Source organism: Felis catus, chromosome D3 (assembly GCF_018350175.1).
Source record: "Felis catus isolate Fca126 chromosome D3, F.catus_Fca126_mat1.0, whole genome shotgun sequence".
NCBI lineage: Eukaryota > Metazoa > Chordata > Mammalia > Carnivora > Felidae > Felis > Felis catus.
In genome coordinates this window covers 18202332-18226222 of record NC_058379.1, presented here as the reverse complement: position 1 = coordinate 18226222, position 23891 = coordinate 18202332, and the positions used below count along the sequence as shown (strand labels likewise).

Sequence of the window (23891 nt, the reverse complement as noted above, 5' to 3'; positions counted from 1 at the left end):
ACAGAGGCTGCGCGGCCAGCAAAAGCTAAAATATTTCTACCCCGGCCCTTTCCAGAATGTCTGTGGACCCCGAGCTACTCCCGCTGTGGGTACAGGGTGCCCCGTCCTGCTTACGATCAACATGATCACCAGCTGGTTCTTCTTGGCCACCTGCGCGTGGGAAAAGATGCAGTCCAGCACCTGGGACATGTTTGGCTTCAGCTGCTCCCTGAGGTTGATCACACACTTGTCGTAGTGAGCTAGAGGGAGACAACAGGGGTGAGGCTCAGGGCCCCCCCACCCTGTGGGCTTGTCACCAGCGCTGGCGGCGACACTTGCCTTGTTGGAAATGGTGTTCCACGCGTAAATATCTTCTCAGGAGATCCAACACCACTGCCTTCATGTAGCCGCGGGTCCCGCTGCGGTACCTGGGGAGGCAGGGGAGGCTGCTTGAGCCATCAGCCCTACTTCCCAGAGTGCCTGGGTCTACAGCCGGGGCTTTTAGGACTTCCAAAAGGGGAAAACGGTAATAAAATATCCGGAGGCTGCACTCCCCAGTCCTCAAGCCAGGGAGGGACGTGGGAGTCGGTTCATTCGCACTGACTCTGCAGGCCAAAGACAGCAGTGACTTGCCCAAGTTCTGACCCCAAGCCAGAGTCCAAGCCTGAGCCTTTGGATGGCACCTGCCCATCCCCAGAGAGAAGAGACACGGTCAGCCTTGCATGCACAGTTGACAACCAAAATGACTGACCACCATGGGCATAAAGGCAGCTTGAAAAATAAGTAAATGAAACTTGAGAGACATTGATCGATAGATCCTTATGTAAATTTCACTTCCCTTTTATTATTTTTTAAAATGTCTGTTTATTTTGAGAGAGAGAAAGAGAGCAGGAAAGAGGGAGAGAGAGGAGAGAGAGAGAATCCCAAGCAGACTCTGCACAGAGCCCAACACAGGGCTCGAACCTACAAACCATGAGATCATGACAAGCCGAGATCAAGGGTTAGACACTTTAACCAAATGAGGCATCCAGGCACCCCTCACTTCTCTTTTAAAAACCAAATTTTAGGGGCGCCTGGGTGGCTCAGTCGGTTAAGCGGCCGACTTCGGCTCAGGTTATGATCTCGCGGTCTGTGAGTTCGAGCCCCGTGTCGGGCTCTGTGCTGACAGCCCAGAACCTGGAGCCTGTTTCAGATTCTGTCTCCCTCTCTCTCTGCCCCTCCCCCGTTCATGCTCTGTCTCTCTCTGTCTCAAAAATAAACGTTAAAAAAAATTTAAAAAAAACAAATTTTAACCTGGATGTTCCCTAAAACATTTTCTCTTCTAAATCATTTCTGCACATAGGGAACAGACTTCCTTAAGAGACGCGACACTGAGTTTTAAGGGCGTTGAGACCAGTTTAACCCCAGGGTCACTTAAATGACAACAAAAGAAAGAACCCAAAACATGCACTTATTCAAATGTGGTTTTTTTTTTTTTTTGGATGTTTATTTTTGAGAGACAGAGAGAGTGCCAGCGGGGAGGGGCAGAGAGAGAGAGAGAGAGAGAGAGAGAGAGAGGTGGAGACACAGAATCCAAAGCAGGCTCAGGCTTCAAGCTGTCAGCACAGAGCCCGACACGGGGCTTGAACTCAAGACCCATGAGATCATGACCTGAACTGAACCGACTGAGCCACCCAGGGGCCCCATTTTCCTTTCTTTTCTTTCTTTTTCTTTCTTCTTTCTTTCTTTCTTTCTTTCTTTCTTTCTTTCTTTCTTTCTTTCTTTCTTTCTTTCTTTCTCTTCCTTCCTTTTTTTTTTAATCAAATGTAATTTAAAAAAAAAATATATATATATATATATATATATAACAGAGCTTTGAGGGGTGCCTGGCTGACTCAGCTGGTACAGCATATGACTCTGGATCTCAGGGTTGTGAGCCCCACGTTGGGTGTAGAGATGACCTAAATAAATAAATAAAATTAAAAAAAAAAAAAAAAACAGAGCTTTGCTATTTATTTTTAACACAGAAAAACCTGCTAGGGAATTTAGCTAACTGAACATTTGTTCATTTTCTTCTAGGTGTTTCTCTGAAGCGAAAGGGTGGGTTTAAAGTTAGCGGTCAAAGTGTTCTGGGGGAGGGTCTCCCCTCCTAGCGCTTGGCTGTGAAACTCTCTTCTTGTGGGGGATCCAAAGATACCCTTTGTCAGGTCGATCCTCTATGAGCTGTCCGAGTCCCCATGAGCCGAAGAGCTCCCTGAAGAGAGGGGCAGCCTCCCGGGGTCCTACCTCTCTGTGCCTCCAGTGGTTTCCAGCAGGTGGTAAATGGGCACAGACTTAATCTCCTCCGGTTTAAAAACGTTTGGATTCTGTCCTTACATGCAAAGCTTTCCTGCGACACAGTTTTCACACAACATGGCCATTCTTCCTGTCATTAGAATAGTTCTTGCTGCTCAATAGCTCCTCAAAATACAAATTCTTGGGGCACCTGTGTGGCTCAGTCAGTTCAGCATCTGACTTCAGCTCACGTCATGTTCTCACGGTTTGTGAGTTCGAGCCCCGTATCGGACTCTGTGCTGACAGCTCGGAGCCTGGAGCCCGCTTCGGATTCTGTGTCTCCCTCTCTCTCTGCCCCTCCCCTGCTCGTGCGTGCTCTCTCTCTCTCTCTCTCAAAAATAAATAAACATTCAAAACAAAACATAGCCGAAAAAATCTTCATCATCTCTCCTCTGCAATGATTTCAAAACGACAATAATCCGTATAGCCCTTTATAAAGCCAACAAAACCACTGTATTCCCACTGTCATATAGTCAAAGATACCCTAAGTATGTGCCATGTGTCATCAGCCCTTTACAAAACTTAATCCACTTGTAACTCAGGATGACTTAAAGTGCGTGAAGGGTCTTAAGTCCTATTTTACAACTTGGTGAACTGAGATCACAGGAGAAAAGGGTCTTGCTTGGAGTTTCTAGGGTTAGGAATAGGTAACCCCATGGGCTGTGTCTTAGCTTCAGAGAGCCCCAGAGTGTCACGTTCGTGTGGTGACAACCACACCCCATGGGGGGCCCGGGACTCACCTCTGGACCAGCTGCACGATGCTCTGGGTGTTCATGAAGAACACCTCCCGGTCAGCCTTCCGCTGCAGGGTGGCCGCGTGGCAGTCCAGGATAGTGGCTATCTAGAAGGGCAGACAGGATAGGTCTGACCACTCATCACCATACGATCCGGTCACCTCCAGAAGTCACCAGAAGGACCCACCGTGGGATTCCATGGAGGACCCATTCAAGGCTCATTCAAAAATCGAAAATTTCTTGGGTCACCTGCGTGGCTCAGTCAGTTGAGCGTCCGACTTCAGCTCCGGTCATGATCTCACGGTTCGTGGGTTCAAGCCCCACGTCGGGCTCTGTGCTGACAGCTCGGAGCCTGGAGCCTGCTTCGGATTCTGTGTCTCCCGCTCTCTCTCTGTCCCTCCCCTGCTCACCCTCCCTCCCTCCCTCTCTCCCTCTCTGTCTCAAAAGTGAATAAACATTAAAAAACATTTTTAAAAATCAAAAATTTCAGCTCCAAAGCTCTCTGGCCACCAGCTGTTTGTCCCTCTCAACACGTGGCTGGAGGAATTCAAGAGCTTAGAAATGACAACAATCCCGTAAAGACACGTGTATTATTCTTCTCCACAAATATGAGTGGTCTGGGAAAAGGGAAGGGAATTTTCAACCCCAGGGAAAATGAAGGTGCTGGGGGGGGGGGTCTTGTTTTTATAACTAGATTTATTGGTATTAGCATACTGCTTTTGGCAACAAAAATTGTTTTTAATGAAAAAATCTACACTAACCACAAATTCCTAAAAGGTCCAAATGCATACTTTTCTCAACTGGGGTTCTTTAGAGTTGTGTTTTGGTTATTTTTCAGTCGAGATATCATTCACATACCACGGTATGTCTCCCATTCATTTTCTTTTTATTTTTTTTAACATTTATTTATTTTTGAGAGACAGAGCACAAGCAGGGGAGGGGCAGAGAGAGAGGGAGACACAGAATCCAAAGCAGGCTCCAGGCTCTGAGCTGTCAGCACAGAGCTCGGCGTGGGGCTCAAACTCACGAACCACAAGATCATGACCTGAGCCGAAGCCGGACGCTTAACCGAATGAGCCACCGGGCGCCTCTCTCCCCCGCCTTGAAAGTATGTACCTAATTCAGCATTTCTCAGTCTATTCAAAGTTGTGCAACCATTTGCCACTATCTAATTTGCGAGCATTTTCATCATCCCAGAAAGCAACCCGATAAGCATTTAAAAATGTCTGGATCCCCCTCCCCCATCCCCTGGCAACCCCTAATCCACTTTCTGTCTCCAGGGATTTGCCTTTTCTATGGAATCATGCAACAGGTGATCTTTGGTGGCTTCTTTCACTCAGCCTGTTCCAGTATAAAATCCATATTAGATCCCTTTTGGTGGGATCTATTCCAACCTCTGGAGTGGCTGACCCCTAGCTCCCCAAATCACGAACATGTGGGTGGGGGAACAGTGACGGTCTGAATCCCTTCTAACGAGACACGGGCAGGTTCTTCCAAAAGCAAATTGCCTTTAAAATGCTTGATAAAAGCAAAAAAAAAAAAAAAAAAAAAAATCAGGCCAACATAGTATTATTAGAGATATTTTATACGACCCTGGAAGGCTTTCCCATTACGTAAAAATATATACACATCTAGCCCCAAGATGATCGCCTTACAGACACCAGAGGAAGAAGGTCAAAGCTACAGTCTTGCAAGAAAAACCCACAACTGCCTCTCTTTCAGCCAGGTCGGGTGTGGAAAATGCTCCCTGCATTTGTAGCAACCGCTCACTCCTATTCTGAATCTGAGTTCTATAGAGTGAGGCCCCTGTGTTCATCTAAACAGTTGTTGCTTTGGAGAAAATGGTGGGGTTAGCCCCCAACACCGTGCGTGCTCGATCAGAGGCCACGGTGGCCGGGAGTTGAGTTCCCGAGTGGCACCCGGGGGTCCCCTGGTGGGGCCGGGGAGGGGGCACGTACCTGCTGGCTGGGGAACTGGCACAGCACCGAGGTGATGTTGCTGGCATACTGAGCCATCACCCTGCGGACCGACTTCTCCACGGGGGCGGGGATGCGGCCCGACACGCTGGTCATGATCTCCTGCAGCTCCAGCAGCGGCAGGGACGGGTGCCGCAGGGTCGTCATGAGTTTCTGCACCCACTCCTTCAGCTGAAGCGGGGACCACGGCGTCAGCCTGAGGCCCTGCGGGTCCTTGGGCAACACCACCCTCCACGAGGCACCCGACATGCACCACCCAGGTCCTGTACTCGAGGAGCCCAAGAGCTAGACGCAGCAGCCTCTAGAACAGTCCCGAGCGGAATGGCCCCCTGACCACAAGGGGAATACTCAGTTTCCCTGCACTCCCCTCTCCATGCATCCGCCAGCCTGGCGTGAGGATATTACACAAGGCCACACGAAGAGCTCACATCCGAGGACGCTTGCTCAGCGCCAGGCACCGCGCTAAAACTTTTATTTGTACCTTCCCACCCGATCCTCAGAAATAACCCTACAAAGTAGGGATAATCATTATTCCCATTTTATAGTTGAGAAACCTTAAACAGAGAGGCTGACTGAGTTATCCAAAGTCACCCAGCTAGTGAGAAGCAAACTCGGGCCATCAAGCTCCCGAGATGCTTAACAGCGACACGAGGCTGCTTCCAGGGGTCCCAGCAGCCGAAATGTTGACAGTCTCTGAGTGAGAAGGATAAGAGTGCTGCCACCACAGGGGCTGGGCGGTTTAAAACTGAAAGAACGCACACACTGGCAAGTGCAAAGGTTAAAGAAGTGTGGCCCTCATGGCGATCACGATTAGACAACACAGCACGGGAGTTAAGAGCACAGACCCTGAAGACAGATGGTCAGTGTTCAAGTCCAACCCGATCTTTTTCACGGATGAAACGGGACAAGTTTCTTAGCCTCTCTGCGTCCCAGTTTCCTTACCTGTAAGGTGGAAATAATATCATACTGGCCATAAATACCACCGCACAGTCACCACCACTAAGAGATAGAAGGTGACACACGATGTCATTACCAGTGATGATGAATTTAGCATCATGGGTCTTGCACAGAAGCCTGCAAGTGTGAAAACTCGTTTCTCTACAGAGTAAGTAGGCAACGGGCCCCTGGAACGATGAACAACAAACAGAGCGTGTCTCTGACCAAAGCGCCTTCCTTGCTCTCTAAGAAGGGGACCCGCGTGGACTCCTTTCCTCACGCACAGCTTGAACACTGTCCGGGATGCAACGAACTGAACCGCAAAAAAGCAATACAGCTTTCGCAACAGTATGGAAGCAAAGAGAAACGTACACCCGTGTTTACAGTCGAAGTGAGGAAGTTCCTGAGAAGAGGTCCTTTGTAAAAACGGAGGACTAGCCGTTTTTCCATTCCTTACTTCAGCAAAGACCTCGGATCTGATGGTTTAAGCCCTCGTGGCTCTTCACAGACCTGCACACGCGTGCAGGCAACATACCTATCCTTCGCACGTGACCTACCTTGGTGCTAAAAATGGGCTCTGGCAGGCAGTAGCCATTCATGACGTTGGTCAGGTTTTCCAGGACGTTGTGGAAAACCTGGTGTAGTTTCTCTCCGACGATGGGCAGAGTTTGCTGGGAAGGGAGCTCTCCTGTGAATGGCTCGGCCTGATGAGACACAGCAAGAACCAGAGGTCAAGGACACCTGCCTCCTGAGGGAGACAAGATAAAAACGAGGGGCGAGGCAGATCTACCAATACGCAATATAATTAGGATGCAGCCTGAGGGAAAAAGAACGAAAAAACCCAGAAGACATCGTACTGGAAAGTCACAATTGCTACATTCACACCCCGATGCTGGCTTCCCAAATCTCCCCCATCGCAAATGCCGTGATCCGTTGTCAGGTGCCCCCGGTGATTCTGGAGGAGATTAGGTTCTTTTGTTTCACTTTGCTTTCTAATCACGACTCTCTATTTTCCCTATTTATTTTCCGTCTTTATCCAATCCCAGACATCAACACCTAGCCGGATGAAAACCGGAACGAAACTCTCATGCCAATGTCCCAGCTGTTTGTAAATCACAAACATTTAGCCTTGGAGAACCCAAAAACAAAAAGCTCCCCCCAAGGGTTCACCCTGACCTCACACGCCCATTCATTTACTCATTCCTTCTACAAATGTCCGCCGACTGCCTACTTCGGGCAGCCCTGGGGCCCAGGAGGTTTGGGACGTGCTGTTCTGCTGGCCTGGAACCCTCAGCTTCCTGCCCCTTCCGCTGCCCCACCCCTGTGGGCTCCTCTTGTCCTTTGCGATTAACCAGAGGGTTTCTTCTGCATAGTCTGGGGCCGGTTCTCCAGCTGGGCCCCCACAGCGGGGGCCAAGGGCAGTCCCTCTTCCTGCACGTACGGAGCTGAGCGACACTAATATAAGACGGTAAGGGGAAAACTGGGTGCAAGGTATATAGAAACTCTCTGTACTATCTTGCCAAAATTTTCTGTGAATATAAAACTAAAAAAATCTATTAAACATTTTTTTTTAATTTTTTTTTCAACGTTTATCTATTTTGGGGACAGAGAGAGACAGAGCATGAACGGGGGAGGGGCAGGGAGAGAGGGAGACACAGAATCGGAAACAGGCTCCAGGCTCTGAGCCATCAGCCCAGAGCCTGACGCGGGGCTCGAACTCACGGACCGCGAGATCGTGACCTGGCTGAAGTCGGACGCTTAACCGACTGCGCCACCCAGGCGCCCCTCTATTAAACATTTTTAAAAGGTGGTCCAGAAAGGCCTCACCACGGGGGGTGGGGGTGGGGGTTAGGGTAAGCACTGAAAACATCCGGGGGAAGGTTCTTCTGGGCAAAGGGGGCAGGTTCTAAGTGGAAGATCCTGGCGTGTTCGATTAAATGAGGGGGAGAAGAAAAGTGGGTGAAGCCAGAGAAGACAGTGGGGGGGAAGAAAAAGCCAGTGGGGCACAACTCAGTTGGGGTCTTGTAGGAAGAAGCTGAGTTTGACCCTGAGCCAGATGCGGAGCTGATGGGAGGGGTAGGAGCAGAGGCAGGCAGGCTTCTGTCCCCGTCATGCCGCTGCCGGGGGCCCACAGGGGCAGGACGAGAGTCAGGAGTCTCAAGCCAGCTCGGCTCCCTGAATGGGCAGAGCCAGCCAGGGCGGCTGTGCCAGGGTGCAACGTACCGGGCGCACTTTGGAAGGGTCATCGAGCTCCAGCTTGGCCACCACACAGCCTGCTTCCAGCACGGCCCCCGCGCGCTTGATGTACTTCACCCGGCCGCTTTCCTGCACGTTCAGGGTCATGATCATCTTCATCACCTGTTTTGCAGAAGGAAGAGACGAGATGAGCCCGCCAGGACTGGCTGTGTGTGCGTGTGTGACAGCTAGAGTCCCCCAGAACCGGTTTTCTGGAGCAGGTCCTTGGTCATTTAAATAGAACGACTCCCTGAGCAGAGTTCATGGGTAAAGGATGGAGGGAACTGGTATTTGCCAGAAGCCTGCTGTGTGCTAGGCTCGGTGCTGTTCATGAATTATCTCCGTCTGCAAAGGCAGCTGGGAAGGCAGGTGTTTATTGTACCCATTTTACAGGCATGGAAACTGCTTTTTTTTAATTTCTTTTTTCTTTTTTTTTCTTTTAAGTTTATTTACTTACTTTTGAGAGAGAGAGAGAGAGAGAGAGAGAGGGAGAGAGGGAGAGGGAGAGAGAGAGAGAGAGAGAGAGAGAGAGAGAGAGAGAGAGAGAGAATCCCAAGCAGGCTCCACACTGCCAGCGCAAAACCCGATGCGGGGCTCAAACCTACCAACTATGAGATCACGACCTGAGCCAAAATCAAGAGTTGGATGCTTAATCGACTGAGCCACCTGGGTGCCCCAGAAACTGATCTTTATTTGTGATGTAAAGCCTCTCTCTTAGAAATACAGTTAAATCATTTTTTTGGGGGGGATTAACAGACATATTCCGAAAACATGGTGTATTTTGTGACCGGCTCCTTTCTTTTTTTTTTTTTTCTTTTTAATTGTTTTTTTTTAACGTTTTATTTTTGAGACAGAGAGAGACAGAGCATGAATGGGGGAGGGGCAGAGAGAGAGGGAGACACAGAATCAGAAGCAGGCTCCAGGCTCTGAGCCATCAGCCCAGAGCCCGACGCGGGGCTCGAACTCACGGACCGCGAGATCGTGACCTGAGCTGAAGTCGTGACCCGAGCTGAAGTCGGACGCTTAACCGACTGAGCCACCCAGGCGCCCCTAGTGACCGGCTCCTTTCTTAAAGGCAGTGAGAAAACCCTCTGGGGAACACTCGGTGGCAAGAAGAACGTGCTCCCAGCACAGTCACCAGCCCCTTTGACTGGCCTGACGGTCTGCCAACACAGACACGACGAGTTTTGCCACCGTGGCATGGGCTGCAGGCAGCCGGCACTGTGACCCTTTAGGTCAGCAGCTCACAGCCTGGGCGCCCGAGACAGACCTGGGCTGGAGCCCAGCACCCCACCCCACCCATCGCTCCGTGACCTCTACCAGGTGCCTTGCCCTCTCTGGGCCTCACTCTCCTCAACCATAAAATGGAAGACAGCCACGCCTCACAGGCCTCTTGAGCAACCAGGATTACTCGAGAAGAGGAGCCTGGCACATGGCGGGAGGTCAGCAAGCACCACCTCCTACAGCCGCCGCATTTTCACTGCCATCATCGTATTATTTACCGTGGCAGCGTGGCATGGAGGCCAGGTGTGAACCCTAGCTAGCTCCGCGTGACCCTGAGTGAGTTCCTCGGCCTGCCTGGGCCCGTTTCTTCATGTGTCAAGTGGGAATCCTCTCTGTGCCCATCTCCTATGACTGTTGCCGGAAAGATTACAGAAGGTAATTAAAGACACGTAAAATGCCCACAGTAGCACCTGGCACAGGCAAGCACTTTATAAGTGTTGGCTCACGGCTTGTTAAGTCATCACCGTCATTATTATTAATCAGTTCTTGGGGCACCTGGGTGGCTCAGTCAGTTAGACGTCTGACTCTTGACTTCAGCTCACGTCATGAGCTCACAGTTCGTGAGTTTGAGCCCCGCATCGGGCTCTGTGCTGGCAGCGTGGAACCTGCTTGGGAGTCTCTCTCTCCCTTTCTTGTCTGTCCCTCTCTCACTTGTTCTCCCGTCCTTCTCTCAAAATAAGTAAAAATAAGCTTTAAAAAAAAATCAGTTCTCACGCGTTCCTGCAGAGTGTACATTTTGGAGGTTTTCCCTTTGAACACTGCGGAGAATTTGGGCCGAACCCCACATACTGGCTCTCTGAGGAGTCAACAGGTGGCAGCCCAGGGGAGAGGTGTAGACTGGATGATGGCGGTTGGTCCTCCCTTGGGGAGTGGGGGGAGGGGAGACCCGGCTGCAGCCTCACCCCAGGGGCGGGCTCTGTGCTCACCTCCATCTCCGCGTAGCTGCTCCCAGCCTCGACGTGGCCCCCGTCCTCCACCGTGTACTGTATTAGCTTCCCGGCCGAAGGGGACCTCAGGACCGTGGGATCGTTCTCCTTCTCAAACACACAGGTCTTGTTGCCAATGGTAACACGGTAACTGGGAGGGAGAACGGGCGGGCAGGCGGGTAGATGGGGAGGACCATCCACCGCGCATGCCCAAGTCAGGCTTTGGACGGTATCTCCCCCTCCCTAGAGGCAGCCATGAGCATGACCCTGCACGTGGTCTGTTGGATTCCAACTTTCCCAAACGCTAGCCTTTGACGGTTACGGCAGAGACAACTGGGAATGAAGCAGGTGAGCAAAAGGCGTGACCCTTTTCTGGCTGAAAACAAGTCCCTTTTACTGATAGAATTCTAACAGGCACAGAGAACGCAATCAATATTATTCGATACATAGTTACCAATGGTTAAGTCTTCGCCTTATAACCGAACTGGGGAGAGTATGCCCCTGGGGGGAGCCTATAATAACCTTGAACATTCTCGGCAGACAGAACATGGCTGAAAAAGAGGTAATAAAATAGTGCTCTGGCTGGGGCGAATCCAGTCTGCCTTCTTCCAAAACTTCGAAGGTTGGGAAGGGAGACAACTCTCTAAGCGGAGCTTTCGCAGGCACTGGGCCTGACTCCCCTCGGCTGGAGCGGGAGAGGGGGTCTGTACTGCCTGCTCGTCAGGGCTGGTCCGCATTTCACTGTATGAGCTCAGTGTGGTCAGCTGCATCGGAATAGGAGGGTCTTTGGGTCTATCTCGTGATGCCCCCCTGCTACGTGCTTCCTGGGTCTCCTTGCTGTATTTCACCCACTCAGGTGCACAGAGACCTTTCCTGCCACTTCTGCTTGTTTAATGGGTCACATCCGCCAACAAGCTCCATGGGTCGTGACCACGGTCTCATCCCAGCACCTAGCTCCGTGCCTGGTACGAGGAGCCGTTGCCCTAACTGGACGGCTGCTTCTCCTCCAAGCCTGTGCTCAGCCCGGTGTGGGCACCGCAGCTCAGACAAGGGGCAGCTGACACACCGTCGCACGCCTCGCAGGCCACGGAGCTGGGAGTCGCATCCCATCCGGCTCTGAACCCCGCTGTGTCACTAGAAACGGGCGTCCTGGGAGCCTCCCCCCAAATGTCTGCCAGTTGGTGGATTTCCAGCCAAGAGATTAACCTCTCCACGGGCCCCAGAATTTACTGGAAACGGTACTTTATCGAAGACTCTTGGGCGGCACACAGCTGGCTTTGTATTTTCAACCCGCGGCTCTGTGCACCCCGCCATGTACCTGTCAACCTCTTCTTTCATGTAGGTGGTATAGCTGTTGCCATTGTAGGACAGCAGTAACCCGCCGTCATTCAGCCGGTGGGCGTCGATCTCGATGTGACAGCCGTTCATGATGAGGACGAACATGGTCAGAGATTGCCGGGCCACCTGTAGGGACAGGCTCAGTGTCCCTGCCCGAATTCAGGAGGCCCGCTTGTCCCTGGGTGCCAGGGTGCCACGAGCAAGGGCTAGCGTCCACGGTGGGAGTGCCACGGTGGACGTTTGCAATCTCTCCAGTCTCGGCCCTCATTCGCCCCCAGGGAGCCGCTGCTGGAGCTGCAGAGGGCCTGCGTCAGTGTGCCACACTTGTCCCCTGGGTGGCCTGATGGCCACTGGCTACAGGCGGAGTTCCAGCCTGGCCACATCCCCACCAATCGCTTGCCCTTCCGATTCCTGTCTTCAAGCATCAGCCCCATCAAGCAGGGCCACCCTGAGTAGCAAAGAGATGCGGTGGGGGTCTCGCCGGGAGCGAGGCAGTCCTGGAGACTCCAGCAGTGACCAGGACTCTGTCCTCCTCAGACCCGGCTCTGCCCGGGGGCACACCGGACATTTGGGACACTCGAGAAAGGCACAGGTGGCCAGGCCCTGACCTCAGCTCTGTACTTCAACCGGACATACTAGCCCTCGGTTCGACGTGAGTGCTCTCTCTCAGAGCACGGAACACCCTAAAGAGCCCTTGACCCGTAAAATATTCATGTGGACACAAAAGGTATTAAGAGGTATAGGAATGTCTATTGCAACACTATTCGTGGCAACAGGAAGACTGAGAACTAGCCATCTAACGACCTTGCAATGGAATACTCTAGACCAGCACTGTCCAACATGGCCGCCCCTGGCTAGGCTGGCTATTTACATGTAAATTAATTTCACTTAAAAAAAAGGAAAATTTAGTTCCTCGGCACTCAGTAGATACAGGTGGCCCCATACTGGACAGCACAGATACAGAACATCTGCCTTCCTACGGAAAGTTCTACTGGACAGCATTAGAGACAACAACCTGATATAAGAAGCCTTGTTACTAACAGGGGAAAACATTATGCCGTAATAATATCAAAGCAGTAAAACAGTATTTGCACCATGATCTCAATGTGCAAAATCGATGCCTAAGGGGAAAAAAATTTTGAAGAGATTTGCTAAGACGTTAATAGGGATCGCCTTCCCGGAGTCAGCACCTGAAGGGCTTGCTCTTTTGATGTTTTGTGCTTGTTTGAAATTTTTGACTTTTATGCAATAAGCATGTGCCATATGTAAAAATCACACTGGGGGAACCAGGGCCCCCAGAATAGCCAAGCAGCACGGACGGGTAAAAAGTGGTTTTATAAGCACGCCCGCACGGATAACACGCTCGTTTGGCTGAACTAAACCTGAAAAACCCCAAAGCTGGAAGCGTAAAGTGCTGAGTGATCTTAAAGATAAGATAACAGAAGATAAATATTCTGCCTCAAAAGCTGACTCAAGTTCGGTTATCTTTTCCCTCCCTAAAGGCCGCCTTAGCTTCTTGGGGACACTTTGGCCCTACAGGTCACCCCGACTCAGAACGAGGGCCTGACCCTGTGACTGCACATCTCAGAGACTCCCTGATAGTCTCTGCTGAATTGACCTCGGGTGCCCCAGCAAGGGTAACTGGATACTTCTGAAGGGACAGCCACCCCGAGTAACCTTCAGGAAAGCCCTGAAGGTGGGCCAGGGAGAGATTAGAAAGCCACACATTGACCTTCGGTGCAGAGCTGGCCTCACCAGCCCTGTGGAAAGGGACCCACACACTATGCCAGCTCAGCACAGGTCCTGCTCATGCTCTGGACTGGACTGGATATCATCCCCCCAAATTCATGTCCTTCCTGGCCCCTCAGAATGTGAACCTTATTTGGAAATAGTGTCTTTGCAGGTGTAATTAGTTGAAAGAGGTCCTACCGGAGGAGGGTGGGCCCTAAATGCGATCTGACTGGTGATTTTCTGAGAAGAGACCCAGTGCAGAAGGAAGACACTGTGAACACATACCCACATGCAAGGCGGTCATATGAAGCCAGGGGCATACATCAGGGTGACAGTCTGTAGACCGGGGAATACCAAGGACCACCCACAACCATCAGAAGCTAGGAAGGCATGAAGCAGATTCTTTCCTGGAGACTTCAGAGAAACCAGGGCCCCGCGGACACCTGGATTTTAGACTCGGGCCTCCGGAGTGCGAGACATAACCTTTCTGTTGTCTGAAACCACCAGCTTACAGTACTTTGTTACTGTGGCCCCAGGACGCTAACACATGCTCCGTCGTACCTTGTGCCTATCGCTCAAGTCTGTGCATTCTGAAACCCAAAGGGCTTAGGTTTCAAGATCACAGGACTGCCTGGGGCGTCCCGGGACCCAAGCATGAGCAAGTCCACTCTGGGCATGGCTCACTGCAGAAATAAAAACTCCCACCAGCCTCCAGAGTGTTGGAGACATCCGAGAAACCCGGGGCCTTCACCTTGAGAATGTACTTAACGCCATCATAAATTAATTCCACATCCACGATGTTCAGCAGAGAAGCGGCAGGAAGGACCTGGCCCCTGAAAGAGAAGACAGACTCACGGTCGGCTAGGGGAATGAACGAGAACTCTGCAGCCGTCCTCTGGATTCGAACCAATCACTCAGCTCTTTGCGTTGCCTAAGCATCAACCCACCTGACTGTACTAAAAAAGCTAAAACTGATGAAAAGGCAAGGAAACTGACATTCCTCAGGACTTAAGGAAACAGCGCTTACTCAAGGGTGAGAAATTTCCAGAGGGCTTCCCAGGAAGCAAAATTCATAATGCTTGTTCTTGGAAAAACTCCCCATGTGGGAATCCTGCCACCTGCTTATGAAAGAAACTGGGTGCACGCACTGAGATTCTATTACTGTTCAAAAGCATGATAACCAAGCGCTAAAATCTATTCTCTTTTTAAATTTTTTTTTTTTTTTTGGTAGTTTCATTTGCCTATCACAATGTTTCTCCACGAGGGGTGACTTCAGCCTCTACTCTAGGACATTTGGCAATGTCTAGAGATGTCTTTGATTGTCATGACTTCTGGCGGAGTGAGGGGGTGGGAGGACACTGGGGATAGAGGGCCAGGGATGCTGCTAACTTCCCACAGTGCACAGGACAGCCCTTGCAATAAAAAATGAATCCGCAGTAAAAAATGAATCAGCTCAGGGGCGCCTGGGCGGCTCAGTCAGTCGAGCATCCGACTTCAGCTCAGGTCATGATCTCACGGTTCATGAGTTTGAGCCCCGGATCGGGCTCTGTGCCAGCAGCTTGGAGCCTGGAGCCTGCTTCAGATTCTGCGTCTCCCTCACTCTCTGCCCCTCCGGGGCACGCACTCTGTCTCTCTCTCTCTCAAAAAATAAACAAACATTAAAAAAAAAAAAAAAAGAACTCAAAACATCAAGGGTGCTGAAGCTGCGAAATCGTGGCCCATTCTAACAGTGAGCGACCTGGCCCCTTCCATTTCACTAGTCACCGTCTGATTCGGGCGAGGGACCGGAAAGAACATTTGCAGAGGTGACCTATACCCTGCTTTGCTTCTCAAATCCACCTTCTTTCTGAACTCAAGTATTATGACGTCGCTTGCACAAGTCAGCATGAATAAGCACCCCTCTGTCTGCTGCCTTGAGGATCCCATCCCCGGCGACTCTCCTCCAGGGCAGACTCGGTTCAGGCGAGGAATTTCAGAGGCAAGCAAGGAGGAGGGATTCCCTAACTGCCTGGGGGCTGGTCATCGCCTTCCTCACCACTAACGCGCATCCCACAGGGGGAAAACAATTACCATCGTGCCCTACCTTTCCAGCGAGTGTAAGAAATCCGTCATGCAGGTTCTGAACATCACATCGGCCACGTTCAAGGCTCCACACACCACCCCAAGCATGATATCTGGCTTCTCAGCCTAGGAAAGACTCCACGCTTCAGTGTCGGTGGTGACCGAGCCCACGAGGAGCCGGGGGCTCCACGACCCCGAGGGGAGAAGCATGCAGCCCCCCCACCTGCACTTTCTCAGCGATGAGGTGATCCAACCACCCTGTGTCGATGTCATTGTTCTGGAAACGCTCGGTCTCCAGCAGGTTAATGAGATACTCCACGGTGGTCCTGAAGTCGCCCCGGATGGACAGCTCCTTCAAAGCCACCACCATGTTCCTTGAGGGGAAAGGCACATTGATTGTTTTCCAAATTAATATACCGGCCAACAGAGTTCCTGCGTGCTTCTCAGAGAGCCAGAATAGCACGGTTGAGAGAGGGGGGCCTGAGTCCAATGGCCCAGGTGTCAATCTCAGCTCCAGCATTTACTGGTCAGGCAATCTTGGGCAAGTGGCTTAACCGCTCTGGGCCTCAGTTTCCTCATCTGGAGAATGGGGAGATAACTCTGACTTCCAACGGGTGCTTGAGGATTAAAGTGAGACAATCCATAGAGAGCACACAGTCACCGATAAAAAAGGTCGGCTGCTACAAACAGGATTAATTACCGTGATGGTAATGATTATTAACCACGGCCAGTAGCTCTGCCTCTCTCCGGCCAGCCCTATTCAAATCCCCAGCACCCAGGGCAGCTGCTTTGCTGGGTATGCACGGGGTGGGCCTACGGACGGCCAACGCTGTCCCTCCACTGAGGGGGTGGCGGTCACCCATCCACCCGTGCTTGGTTGGTCACCACCTCCCATCTCCCAGAGGGGTGGCCTTCCCCCAAACAGGGCTCTAGTCCAAAGGGCTGACACCCCTACTCCCTATGAAATCACAGGGAGAGTGTTGGGCACCAGAGAAAGAGGTGGGATTAGAACAATTCTCTTCCCGGGAGGGAGCTTTGATATCTGACATTGGTGTCCCAGTGTGCATTCAGCAGGTGGAGCAAAGGGGCAAATCACAAGCCCAGTTTGGGGGGGAGAGAAAATACACAAGATGCACTAAGATCAAATGAGGGCGTCAATAGTCTACGGAAGGTCAGCTGTGGCACCGGAATCTGCATGTACGAGACGAGCTACTGGGCTCAAGGGTGACCCACTTGTTCCAATTTGCTCAGGACACGCCCAATTGTAGCAGTGAGAAATCCCAAATCCTAGGAAAGCCTCAGTCCTGGGGGAACTGGCACCCTTGATCCCCCCCCCCCCCCCCCCCCCCCCCGCCCCGCACCGGACTCTGGCGGCCATAAGAAATGCTGAAATTCTTCCCTCTGAATTCTGTTGAAATGGATACTGGTCATTCACAGCATGGGACACGCAAGCCACAGGCCGTTTGCATCGGCATGGGCTGGGATGGCTGGCCCTCCTCCTCCCCCTTCAATTTTACACCCAACGTGGGGCTCGGACTTAACAACACTGAGATCAAGAGTCACATGCCACGCCGACTGAGCCAGCCCGGCACCCTGATTTTAATGCCTTTGAGACAGAATGACTGCAATGTCTTTGGGACTTTTCACTCTCAAGGACAGTTATTCATCCACACGAGAAGGTTTAATCACAACGTGAGCTGGTTTTTACCTCTCTGCGCTCGGGGCAAGGCAGGAGAAATGATAAGATGTGGGTATTTCGGGATTCGGGAGCCTCTTTGTCAAGGGGCGTTTCTCCAGGACCTACTTAAAAGGTTTGTATCTAAAGAAGTCCCACACGCATCTTTGTTTTTTTTTTTTTTTAAAGCTATAGTACTTGGCACCTTTTATATGCGACCTGTAATGATCCCAAGACCAAAATGCCCTTGGTGAGCTCACTGGCCTTTACGGATCTCGGACACAGGAAGAGGGCAGACTTCGCTCTTGGATTTTAGCAAAGGGTATTTGACACAGGGTCTGCTCGGTGATTCGCCTCCTTTATCTCCTGGTGCCGCTGTATCTGAAGCCACAGGCTAACGTTTAGTTTCCCGAAGAAAGGAGGGAAAGGAGGAGGGAAGGAGGGAGATACTGACGAAATGGCCTCTTCCCGGTTCTCTCCCCAGGAGAAGCAGTGCCCGAACTGGGAATCCGCAAATTCGTGTAAGCCGCCAGTAGCAGCCACGCTGAAATAACCCCACACATTCTTGTTGCTGCGGAAATTCAGTTCCTGAACCGTTCCGGAGCTTGGCTTAAACCCCTGGAGCCCGGGCAGAAAAAGCAAAATGGAGAAAAAAAAAAAAATCGTCACTCCGGCCAAATGTGCATCAGAATTAAATCCTAGGAAAACCCAAGAACACCCATCACAACCAAAAGCTTAGCGTCATCAACAGAACATTGATATCTCCCACTGCGGGTGTGGGTGTATCTACCCTTGGGCGCACCTACGTCCGAAGGTCAGTGCGCGCAGGTAATCTCTACTTTAAAAAAAACTATAAAAATAAATAACCCAGTTGGATGGGCTGGGGCGGGGGGGGGGTGCGCGTGGAAGAGGTACAGATACGATATGGGTGAACATTGCTCATGATGGAGTGGAATGAAAATACATTCTGATTTTATCAGCTTGACATTGTCAATAATAAAAAGCTTTTGAACTCTGGATTATGAAAATTCCAGCAGATAAAGAAATCTAACGCTAACACACACCGAATACACTTATGGGGGGGGGGGGGGTAGGGGATGGCCCATCCCATCCCCCTGAAAATAATTTTGGTAAGGGGGGAGGGGACATGGACCCTGGCTTGCTGTGATCAGGGCTTCTGACGCGCATAATGGAGGCATCCGTTTGGGCACAGGTACCTGGAGGTGAGAGCTGGAGAGTTTCAGGTGCCTGAGCTGTTTCCACACCTGGTTCTCCGCCCTCCCAGGCATCATCCCCCTGAAAACCTCCCATTTTCCTTAATCACCACCAGAGTCGGTCGTTTGCAGCCCGAGATGCCAAATGAATAGAGCTACCACACCTTACAATCCTTTCATTTAAAAGGGGGGTGGGGGGAGACAAACCTCTTACCCCAAGTTTCTTGAGCGTAATCATGGAACAGTCAGGCTGTGGTAAATTATGGAGATTACGTGACAATCAACCGTGAGCAACTACGTCAAGTGGGACAGAGGCCAGCTGGCTGATTTTTAAGGCGCACGGAAGAACAAGTCGCAAAGGAACTCCTCACGGGGGATCAGACTCCATTTATGTTGTAGCAGAGAGTACGTGGGGCCAGAAAACCAAGGCCCCGGGTTCTAAACCTGGCTGCTCATCCCCAAAATGGATGTGGCCTTTCGAGTCCAACAATGGGGCCCGGCCACGGCCTCAGCAGGTCCCAGGCACAAAACCCTACCTCAACCCGTTGAGCTGTAGTGCAGGGCAACAATGCCCGGTGGGGTAACCGTCATGTAAGTGACCAATGAGACGCATGAAGGGCTCACCCCCGATCAAACCGTGCGCCTCCCCACGCCTGTCTGTACCCTGGGAAGCCTGGGCGTCTCATCCAAGGCTAACGTCTGGGATGTGTCCCACACTGGGAGACTGGAGACGGCAGACGCGGGGTGGGGAACCTCCCAACTTGCCTCATCTGGGTTCTCGCTGGTGATTCTGGCCGCGATGACATGGCCTCGGGCGAGCGGAGGGTTGGAAGGAGTTTCAAATGAAATGGGTGTCACCCCCCACGGCGACTCTCCGTACAGAAGCCGGATATCCTTCAGCCGGTGCAACGGCACCCCCATGGCGATCTGAAAGGAAGAGATCCACCCCCCGTGAGCCTCAGCCCCACCGGAACCCCGGCCCGCAAACACCGAGTGCACTGCCACGGAGGAAGAGGCGCGGTGAACGATTTCAGGGATACCGAGCACGTCCTGAGCGTGCAACACTGTGGCTGCGGTGGTGGGAGAAGCAAAGCAAGAAACAGGCAAGAGGCGTGACTCCGCCCCCAGGGAACAAACAGCGTCCCCGAGGAAAAGCAGCCACTTTCGTAAAACCACCTCACGCCACCACAACACCCGTGCGTCAAATGAAAGTTACAGACTCCGGGTGCCATCCGTGCAAGGGGAGATATGACGGTGGCCGGCTGCAGACTTAAAGGTTTTACTACTTTTAAAGTTTTTATTTATCCGTTTTGAGAGAGAGAGCAAGAGCCAGCAGGGGTGGGGGGAGGGTGACGGAGAGGGAGGGGACAGAGGATCCAAAGTGGGCTCTGTGCTGACAGCAGAGAGCCTGACCCGGGGCTGGAACTCATGAACCGTGAGATCACGCCCTGAGCTGAAGTCAGCCGCTTAACTGACTGAGCCACCCAGGGGCCCCGAGCTAAAGGTTTTAAAAGGACTCAGAGGAACCTGAGCCTGCAGAATGAGTATAAGACACAAATTTAACCTCCTGGGTCTTTCTGATGAGATGCACTAAGAAGGGCCCAACGCCCGCCTAGGTGGTAAGCTGCCAAAACCCTTACGGGACTTTTCCACCAGGAAGAAGCCATCAGACAAATCCACACTGAGGGGCGTTCTGCCTGAACTCTTCTCAAACACCAACATGCAGAACAAAAAAGTATGTCTGAGGACAGAGGACAGACTCAAAAGTTGTGGCGGTGAAACAGAATGTGAGGTCCGGGAATGGATCCTGGGTTTTTAAAATAAGCAAAAAAATAGCCATAAAAAGAGATTACTGGAACAGAGGGGAAACTTAATGGTATTAGATTGTATAAATTTGTTGTTAAGTAGGCTCCACGCCCAATGCGGGGCTTGAACTCATGACCCTGAGATCAAGAGTCGATGCTCTCCTGGCTGAGCCACTCAAGAGCCCCTAAATTTTATCAATTTTTTAATTTTATACTTCTTAACTTTAGATAGACGTGTGGTGACATCAGTGCTTTACCAAGCGTCATTTTATGGTGGTGTTGTGCCAGAAAGATCTCTTTTTTAGAATGATCTTATTCTTGGGAGTTCCTTTGACTCAAAGATTTAGAGGCAAAGTGCCATGAAGGTTCAAGTCAAAACATCACTCAAAAACATAGGCTGCGGGGCGCCTGGGTGGGTCAATTGGTTGCTTAACCAACTTCAGCTCAGGTCACGATCTCACAGTTCGTGGGTTCGAGCCCCGCGTCGGGCTCTGCGCTGACAGCTCGGAGCCTGGAGCCTGCTTCGGATTCTGTCTCTCTCTCTCTCTCTCTCTCTCAAAGGTAAATAAAGCATTAAAAAAAAAAAGTTAAGCTGAAAAAAAATTAAACAGACACACAAATACAACACAAACCTGGCAGAGACTAACAATGGTGGACTGAGGGGTAGGGGGTGGGTGTTAATTGCACTATCCTTGCAACATTCCTGAAATTTTCCAAACTAAAAAAACCAGAACACAAAAAACAAAACCCCACAAGATAGAAAAACAATAAAAATGCTGGTGGAGGGAGGAAGCAAGGAAAGAAAGGAAAGACACACACATTTTACAAATTTGAGTTCCCACTGGTGCAGGAGTTCCTAACTGTGGGTCACAAGTTCTCGACGGGGGTGATACTGCCTCCCAAGGGGGCAAATATTTGCTCCTGGGGATGAAATAATCTTACTCTTTGTATGCGTAAGATGTGGATGTATCTACAGTACAAACAGGTATATCTGTGATGTTAAAATTTCATAAGAGGAGGAATTAGGGGGAAAAGTATCTAAAAGACTCCTGAAGGGAGCTGTAATGAAAAAAAAAAAAAGCTGAGGGGCACCTGGGCGGCTCAGTCAGTTAAGCGTCCGATTTTGGCTCAGATCATGATCTCGCGGTTCGTGAGTTCGAGCCCCACGATGGGCCCCACGCTCATGGTGCAGAGCCTGCTTGGGATTCTCTCTCTCTCCCTCTCCCTCTCCTTCTCTCTCTGGCCCTTTCGTGCTCTCTCTCTCAAAAATAAATAAACTTTTTAAAAAAGTTAAAAAAAAAAAAAAAGGTTGAGACACACTTCTCTGGGAGGGACTATGAACGGGTACAGGGGGTCCGCAAATGCCCTGGAACTGTATAAAATAGTTTTTTCCCAGGGAGAAGTTCAACAGGCTTCTGCCCATTTCTCAAAGAGGTCTATAGCCAGGCAAAGGGGACGAGCCACTTCTCAGAAGCTTCTCAGCCTGTGTGGTTCTCAGTGCTACTCCTGCAACAAACCAGTCACTCCCCAGGGACGGCCAGTCAAGACAGAGTCAGGAAGGGCTGATATGAGCCGGACAGGGCCCCCACCCCAAGCGGAAGAAACCCCAGGGCCTGGAGCCCATTTCCTCGCCTGTAGCTGGGCGGCCGGCAGGTTGACGTCGGCGATCATTTCCGTGCACGGGTGCTCCACCTGCAGGCGGGGATTCAGCTCCAGAAAGTGGAAGCTGCCATCCTGGCTGTAGAGGTATTCCACCGTCCCCGCGCTCACGTAGCCCACGGTCTTGGCCAGGCGGACGGCACACTGCACAGAAACGGACACAAGGGTTTCCAGTGGTTTTCTTGGACCGTCTCAATGGTGGCTTATAAGTTCCCCGCACCAAATGCTGAGGACCTGCTGTGCGGGAGCTTCTTTGGGACCTCAGGGATCATACTCCCTGCGATGGCTTTCACCCCGCCGACCGTGTCTTCACGGGCACCCACCCCGCTCTGGCAACGCGAACCGTAGGGCGCTTTTGCTGGCTGGGTGGAGACGGCTCTCCCCGCGGCTGTCCGCCCCGCGCCACCACCACCGCCACCCCCCCCCCCCCCCCCCAGCTCTGCAGAGCTCACCTGCTCCATGAACTCGAACACAGCCGGTGTGGCGATGGTGGCCGGTGCCTCCTCGATGATCTTCTGATGCCGCCGCTGGATGGAGCAGTCACGCCCGAACAGAGACACGGCGTTCCCGTACTGGTCGGCGAGGATCTGGACCTCCAGGTGCCGGGCGTGCTGGGCCAGCTTCATGAGAAAGATCGGGGAGCCCGGGATCTCACTCTGCACCTGGGGGGACAGCAGAGGGGCTCACTCTTCCCCGGGGGACCAGGGCCGGAGCGCGAAGTTCTCTGAAGATACGTCCACGACTTTGCTGATCTCTTAGCTTTGTTTTGCCTCTCTCACAGACATGCCCTTCTCCTTGATGTTTTAAGTCCAATATTGTCAAAAGTCTATAATGGAACAAGGGGAATTTCCCCACAACCCCATCTCCTAAAGATAATGTGCTGTTAAGATTTAGGTGCGCGTTAGAGTTTAATGTGCTCGAGTGACTGTGGTTAAGAGTTAACTGGTCAAGTCAATGTGCTGGTGAGAGCCGGGGGCACGCTCAGGAACACACACGGCACACAGAATGTTCTTGGGATAAAAGTAGGACCGAAACATGCTACCCTGCAACTTTCTTTTCCTCCTTCTTAAATAGTACTCTCTCACTTCATTCTTTTGATGGCTTAAAGCCAATCGTCCAGAAATTCTTAATGACAATATAAAAACCAGAGGTCCCATTTAACAACGCCTAGGAAAAGTTTTTAAGTTTTATTTTATTTTATTTTTTATTTCTTTTGAGAGCAAGATAGAGAGCAAGCAGGGGAGGGGTAGAGAGAGAGAGAGAGAGAGAGAGAGAGAGAGAGAGAGAGAGAGATCCCATGCAAGGCTCTGTGCTGCCAGGGCAGAACTCGACACGAGGCTTGATCTCATGAACCCGGGAGATCGTGACCTGAGCTGAAACCAAGAGTCAGATGTTTAACTGACTGAGCTGCCCAGGCACCCCTAAGAAATTTTTTTAAAAAGCAAGCTGCAGCTATATAGGGGATGACCCCACTTATAATACAAAAAATAATAAAACAGAACTGTATGACTGCCTATATAAAAGTAGATACAGGGGCACCTGGCTGGCTCAGTCGGTAGAGCACGTGACTCTTGGTCTCGGGTTTGTAAGTTCGAGCCCCACACTGGGTGTAGAGATTACTTTTAAAAATTAAAACATCTTTTAAAAATGTTTTTTCAAAAGTGTATACTGTCGAAGTGCTGGAACCAACCCAACTGCTAACTAGTTACATCTGAGAAGGGGGAGGAGTTCAGAGGTGGTGATAAAAAGAGAATTTTCCACGGGGCGCCTGGGTGGCTCAGTCGGTTAAGCGTCTGACTTCAGCTCAGGTCACGATCTCGCGGTCCGTGAGTTCGAGCCCCGCGTCGGGCTCTGGGCTGATGGCTCGGAGCCTGGAGCCTGCTTCCGATTCTGTGTCTCCCTCTCTCTCTGCCCCTCCCCCGTTCGTACTCTGTCTCTCTGTGTCTCAAAAATAAATAAACATTAAAAAAATATTAAAAAAAAGAGAATTTTCCTTTTTTACATTTAATATACCCCAAAAGTGTT

At 51.3% G+C, this 23891-nt stretch overlaps 1 protein-coding gene across 7 annotated transcripts in view; it reads right to left on the bottom strand.

Moving 5' to 3' along the window:
* The window catches only part of ACACB (acetyl-CoA carboxylase beta), a 110226-nt gene that overhangs the window by 44914 nt on the left and 41421 nt on the right, over positions 1-23891 (bottom strand). For all 7 annotated transcript variants that reach the window (XM_019814654.3, XM_006938651.5, XM_003994858.6 and 4 more), the window contains 15 exons: positions 22319-22528; positions 21840-22010; positions 19168-19329; positions 17643-17806; positions 15737-15887; positions 15536-15639; positions 14204-14285; positions 11702-11847; positions 10384-10534; positions 8162-8296; positions 6496-6642; positions 4985-5173; positions 3033-3133; positions 319-407; positions 115-239 (listed from right to left, as the gene is read on the bottom strand). In XM_019814654.3, coding sequence (XP_019670213.3) covers positions 115-239; positions 319-407; positions 3033-3133; positions 4985-5173; positions 6496-6642; positions 8162-8296; positions 10384-10534; positions 11702-11847; positions 14204-14285; positions 15536-15639; positions 15737-15887; positions 17643-17806; positions 19168-19329; positions 21840-22010; positions 22319-22528 — 2127 coding nt within the window. The remainder of the gene's footprint in view (positions 1-114; positions 240-318; positions 408-3032; positions 3134-4984; positions 5174-6495; positions 6643-8161; positions 8297-10383; positions 10535-11701; positions 11848-14203; positions 14286-15535; positions 15640-15736; positions 15888-17642; positions 17807-19167; positions 19330-21839; positions 22011-22318; positions 22529-23891) is intronic.